This window comes from Schistocerca piceifrons, chromosome 4 (assembly GCF_021461385.2).
Source record: "Schistocerca piceifrons isolate TAMUIC-IGC-003096 chromosome 4, iqSchPice1.1, whole genome shotgun sequence".
Lineage (NCBI taxonomy): Eukaryota > Metazoa > Arthropoda > Insecta > Orthoptera > Acrididae > Schistocerca > Schistocerca piceifrons.
This window is the reverse complement of record NC_060141.1, coordinates 308,162,773-308,168,772: the sequence shown is the minus strand read 5'-3', so window position 1 is coordinate 308,168,772 and position 6,000 is coordinate 308,162,773. Positions and strand designations below refer to the sequence as shown.

Below are 6,000 nucleotides of genomic sequence, written 5' to 3'. Positions count from 1 at the left end.
TGTGATAACTTTATAAGTGTCATAATCATTATTTTAAACCACCTCAATAGCCCTCTGACTTATTGCCAAAGCACAGAAATGGCAATTCAAACACCAAGCAAATATGGATCTTTGACAAAGAAGATAACACAATGTGGTCTTGAAAACATTGACACAATTACAAAATGGAGCAAAATAAATTCTTGTATCCATAGAGAAAAAAAATCTTTCAAGAAGTATTAACAATATCCATTGTAAAACAAAATGCTCACTAATAATGTATAATCATATAGTAGTTTAAACGCGCGCGAGCGCACACACACACACACACACACACACACACACACACACACACACACACAGAGAGAGAGAGAGAGAGAGAGAGAGAGAGAGAGAGAGAGAGAATATATATAATTGATACCTACACTGCTCACCAATCAGATAATTACAAATTATGTTTTAACGTTTCTTCATGAAATTGCATGATTTACAGAGGCAGGGTCACAAACAATGGGAGTAACAGGAATCAGTCTTTGCAATGAAGACCACCCAAACAACAACACCACCATCATCTGAAGGACAAACAATTATTGCACTAGTATAAAAAGATTTGGTGATCTAATAAACCTAATTACAATCAAAAACAAGACAATTTTCAATTCACCATAGGCCAAGATATTCTTGCATCACATCTTCATACAGGAAATGAATTTAATGCAATGAACTTACATTTTTCTATCTATAACATTTCTTTTACACACTGAATGAGTACCATTATACGTTACAACATTTCAACTTATTTTTGTACCATTCTATTCAAGTACATTATAATTATGCTTTATTTGAATCCAGATGGTTTACATATGGAGATACAAATTGTGTCACAAACAATCTCAAAACAAAATATCACTCAAAACCACAAATCAGGCTCACAATTTTCCTGGTTTCCAACTAAAATGATCTGCCAGCTCTATTTACTGCCAGCTCTATTTACATACATTCACAGTTTAATAATAGCTGTGTCTATCCAACAGACTTAAAAGTTTCATGTGTTTTATACTTGGGACTTCATATTTATCATTACTCCCCTGACGTAACATAGACTAGCTGTGATTTTTTAACAGAGGTAGATTCTATCACACCTACAAACTGAAAAAATCAGCTTGAAACTCATGCTTGTAATTACAATTCAGTTTATAAGTAAGTTTTCTATTCTGTTATGTTTTCTCAATAACTCTCCCCTCATGTACACCACATTTCACATGTGTATTACTATTTGAATACTACATCCAATCTGGCTGTTGCTAGGGACACACCACTAAGAAAATTTACATTTTCATACATGCAGGCATCTAATGTTCTGATAATATGAATCATACACAAAAGGGAGGAACATTATGTATCTCAGTGATTTACTGACACGAAAGTGGTAGCAATGGTAACATGAATTTAAAAAATTAAAACCACCTTACCAAAACTAATGAATAATTATCAGATTAGGAACACAGATATTACAACAAAGGATGAGATTATCTAGACTTGTGAAGTATATGGAATGTCAAAAACCAGCATAGGATTGCAACTGAGAAAAACATATCCAGAAAGATTGGAAAACAGCAGATTACTGTGCAAAACAGATAACAGAAACAGTAATTAGAAAGGGAACAGTAAGAATAAATTAAAAAATAGAAATTAGAATTAACCGTCTTTCACGTGTGCATTTCCCTGCTGCTGCTTGGTGAGTAGATTTTTATCTATCTAATTAAATTATTTTGTCAAAAATTAGAAGTAGTGCAACATAGGAGTGTTGTGTTACTTTACATAGAGCATTCAAGTACCAAATGAAGCACTGAACCATGAACATAATGTTGAGGAAATTAATCTTCAGAGTGATGATATGGTGGCAAATGGGTTCAGTGAGGAAAGTCCTGGCACCACGCAAATACTTCAGGAGTAAAGGAGATGTGCTGCCTGAACACAGCTCATACAATGGATGGACACAGGTTTGCATGCCTGGGTGCGCACGCACGCATGCGCGTGTGTGTGTGTGTGTGTGTGTGTGTGTGTGTGTGTGTGTTTGTACTCTAGCTCAAAAGGGATTTATTCCAAAAGCTGGCAAATTTTTGTTTTCTTTTGTCTGTGGGCAACTCACCACTTCTGCTATATTTAACATGATAAGGCCAGTAAATAACAAAAACTTCAAAGTAAAACAGAATGGACACAATGTCAAAATTTAAAGTTCATGCAAAGTTCATGCAAACATAACTTGCTCTAAGGTTTTAAAAGGAGGTTTACAGACTGGTTTCATTGATGATGTCCTCAGAGCACAAGCTCAGAGTGAGCAAGGACTGGATGCCAAATCAGCAGTGGCTTTTTCAGAGGAACTACTGTGACATTATCCTCAAGTAATTCAGAGAAATCATGACAAGTCTAAACCTGGATGTCCACATAAGGGTTTGATCACCACTCCTCCTAAATGTGAGTCCAGTGCATCATCAATCACTCTTTCTTCACTCGGTGGAAACACACGTAACTTATTGATGACCTTAGAGGGAAACCTTTCTGCATATCTCATACACGGTAAAAATATACTGGAAAGCTCGACACAAGTTTGATTTTTTTTTTAAGAAGGTTCGCAGTATACACTGTGGAACAGACACTGAGAAGAAAAATTACCTTTTCTTTTTTTCTACTACCTCAGCCGTACTCTAACCTGAAAGTGTTTCAAATTTGTTTTACTGCCATCACATAGAAGCATACATGATTTTCATAAGTAAGAGCATTTTATCTAATGGCACAGCTCATAATAGCAGTTACTTCAGTGCATAGAGTACTTTATGAAAATATATATGTGTATCATTTAAAGCCATATTATTTCCTTTGATTAAGGTAAGCGTAGTGATCATTCCAGAATTAAACAGGAATGCTATCGATAATTTCTATCCCCTCTTTTTAAGCAACCACATAAACTTCAGCACCTTCACTTGGTTCTGTTGCAAATACAAGTGTATCAATATTTTGTATTTCACTGTGTTTGGCATAGAAATTGGTTTTCAATTTCTCTATGTATTTTTTGTATGAATCTTGTGTTGTTAAAGCAACAGTACAGCCACCCCATCTGTAAAACAAATATGAAAACAAGTATGAAAGACTGTAGGAGCTTAGCACTTTATAACCTATACCTATATGGCTACATACCCAGCTCCTGTTAGTCGAGACCCCAGTGTCACATTTTCTCCCAAGAGAACAACTTCATCCAGCAAAGGATGACTGCACTCAAACAAATGCTGCAGACTTTGATGGCTCTCTCTCATAAGCTTTCCCAGCTGTACCAGTTTTTCTTCATCACTTGCTTCAGACTGACAAACTGCACAGAAGTTCTTCACACGGGCTGCCTCTGCAAGACAAGAAAATAAACTTTTGTTGGATGCTCTCTACATAACAAAAAGTTTGGTGCTATATTTGACAACTGAAGTAATCATGAGTATGACAAAGTTTCTGAACCTCACTCTTTGTACATCAAAATGATACGCATCATACTTTCACATTTTAAGGAAGATAATTAAATAAAATGGAACATTATGTTATCATGCAGTGAGAGGAATGAGACAATCATTTGTACACTGATGTAAGTGAGAGCACCAGCTCTACAACCAGTTTTGTAAGTATAAATTATAAACCAATAAGAACTGTACAAAAGTATGCATTCCTCAAATGTATAGAGCATTAATCATAACATCATAACACAAGTGTTAAATATGTTACAAAAGCTATGACACATTAGGTGGCAATATATACATCAAGGTCCCGACCACTTGAGATTAAGTGACTCATTTTGAGGGACGCATCACTAGATTAAGGCATATTAAATGTAATCGGTGATCACCATGTCACGTCCATACTGCAGATAAATCATGATAATTTCTTTATTTCAAGTACCCTAAGATCCTCATAATGTGACTATCAAGTTCCAAGGCTTTGTGTCTCATTATTTGCCTTGGCAGCACAATTTCAAACAAGAGTATCTCAACTGCAAAGCATCAAAACAGTCATCATTTCTCCAAGTTAGATGTTGGTTTGTTAATCCCAATACTGTACAAGGTCATTTTGCTATCAGAATGTGCAGGCATTAGATGATCTGTGCTATGTAACTCCACTCACCCATCATGGACTTGCAGAAGACATTCAGAGTAGCTATTGTTTTGATTACCAGAGATTACCAACATACTGATGACAGAGCAATCATAATGTATGGCTGTTAAGTTGCTTAAGACTAGAGCAGGCCACATGTTTTATATTTTTGTTTGAACACACACTTATTCAAAATCCTTTTACAAAAATTTCAGGAAACCATAGCTTTCAACTCTGTGGAAGGTAATCCATCATGATACGACTTGAAAACTACCACAAGCATCTTACTTTTATTATTTCTATTATTATTATTACTATTATTATTATTATTATTATTATTATTGCCATTGTTTTACAATAGAAGTTACATTGTTGGATACAGTCAAGTCTAATCCATGTTAGTTCCAGCTTCCTGATGATAGGCCTGCTTATTTAAGTGATTTTACAATATTTTACCCAAGTTCTCTGGCAAAAATGACTTGCTGGGTTCCTTCTTGATGAAATATTCTGAAGTTAAAATAGTCCACGATTCACATCTCCAGGCAGGAACCACTCAGGAGGAGTTATCTGACAAAAAGAGAATGGTGATTATTGCAATTATGTGAAATGTGATAACTCTAGGGCTGAGCAAAAAACCAGAAAATCTGAAGGTAGAAAAAGAAATCAGTGAGATGTGGTGACCAGAAGAGGGTGGTTTTTGGTTCATTTAATTGTATAGAAGGAGTAAAAAAAAGTAATGAATCAGAAAACAGACAGTAAAGTTTTATTTGTTACAAACAGAAAGAACACTGATGATGAAATTGAACAGATATCTAGTAGATATTGTGATCAAACAAAGTATGCATATCTATGACATCACAAATGACAATGACAGTGAACATGAAGAAGATAGTGATAATATTACTGAAATCATAAAATATGTCAAGTGGGACTTCAATTAGACTCGAATGTAGCCATTGGTGAACGAATAGACAGAAACAAATGGGAGCTTTTAGTTTTGGCAAAACAAGAGAGGAGAAAAATCAAAAGAATTTTGTGTTGGTCACAGTTTAATCACTGAGAACACACTGTCTAAATTTGCATCAATAAGGATACATGTATGAAGATGCCAGGGGATCTAAAAAAGATCAGACTGCCTATATTTTGGTGACATAGAGATTATGTGATGCAGCTAAGAACTGAAGGTATTATCCAGGTGTTGACGACTACAGTGAACATAACCTAATGTAGACATGAACCTACAAACATACATAAAATATGCATAGCATATAATGAATGAACAAATCTCTTCAACTGGCCCAATCTTGTCAAAATTATTTAACAACAAGAAGAATTAGCCAACACTAAAAATTACATAACATGATGGCAAAGATCAACATCCACCAAAGAAACATCTCATGCACTCTGACATCACATTGCACAAATGCACAAGAAAATATCACAGCCCCACACAGCTCCTGTGTCCCCCCCCCCCCCCCCCCCCCCAAGTGCAGGGCCCATGGGCTGTCTTGATACTTTAATTTAATCTGATGGTCGGCTCTTGTGTGCGTTGGATCTCTCGGGAGCTGTGGTTTGTGGAGGTGACGTAACTGTCAATTGTGATGCTGTCCCAGATGTCATAACAGAGGTTTTTTTCAGTTCATTCTGTGTTTACTGTGTCTTGATGTACAGCCACGGTGTCTGGAGTCGTTGCAGTACTACATCTCCAAGGCGTGCTTGTCTCCAACCAGCACTTTAAAAGGGCCAGTATCCAGTGGTTGTAAGGATGACTTGGCTGAGTCTGTTCATAACATTATGTGAGAGCAATTGTGTAAGTCTTTGTGCACAAACACCTTGTGGGTGCCATCATGGGAAGGCAGTGGACAATGTATATTCATGCAGTGATGTCCT

General features: G+C 36.1%; 1 protein-coding gene across 1 annotated transcript in view; it reads right to left on the bottom strand.

Annotated features, from left to right (window-relative positions):
- Window positions 1-800: 800 nt before the first annotated feature.
- LOC124794974 (N-acetylgalactosamine kinase) overlaps window positions 801-6,000 on the bottom strand; it is an 84,618-nt gene continuing 79,418 nt past the window's right edge. The window contains exons 9-10 of the mRNA XM_047258705.1: window positions 3,178-3,376; window positions 801-3,097 (exon numbers count right to left, since the gene is read on the bottom strand). Coding sequence (XP_047114661.1) covers window positions 2,932-3,097; window positions 3,178-3,376 — 365 coding nt within the window. The 3' untranslated portion in view covers window positions 801-2,931. The remainder of the gene's footprint in view (window positions 3,098-3,177; window positions 3,377-6,000) is intronic.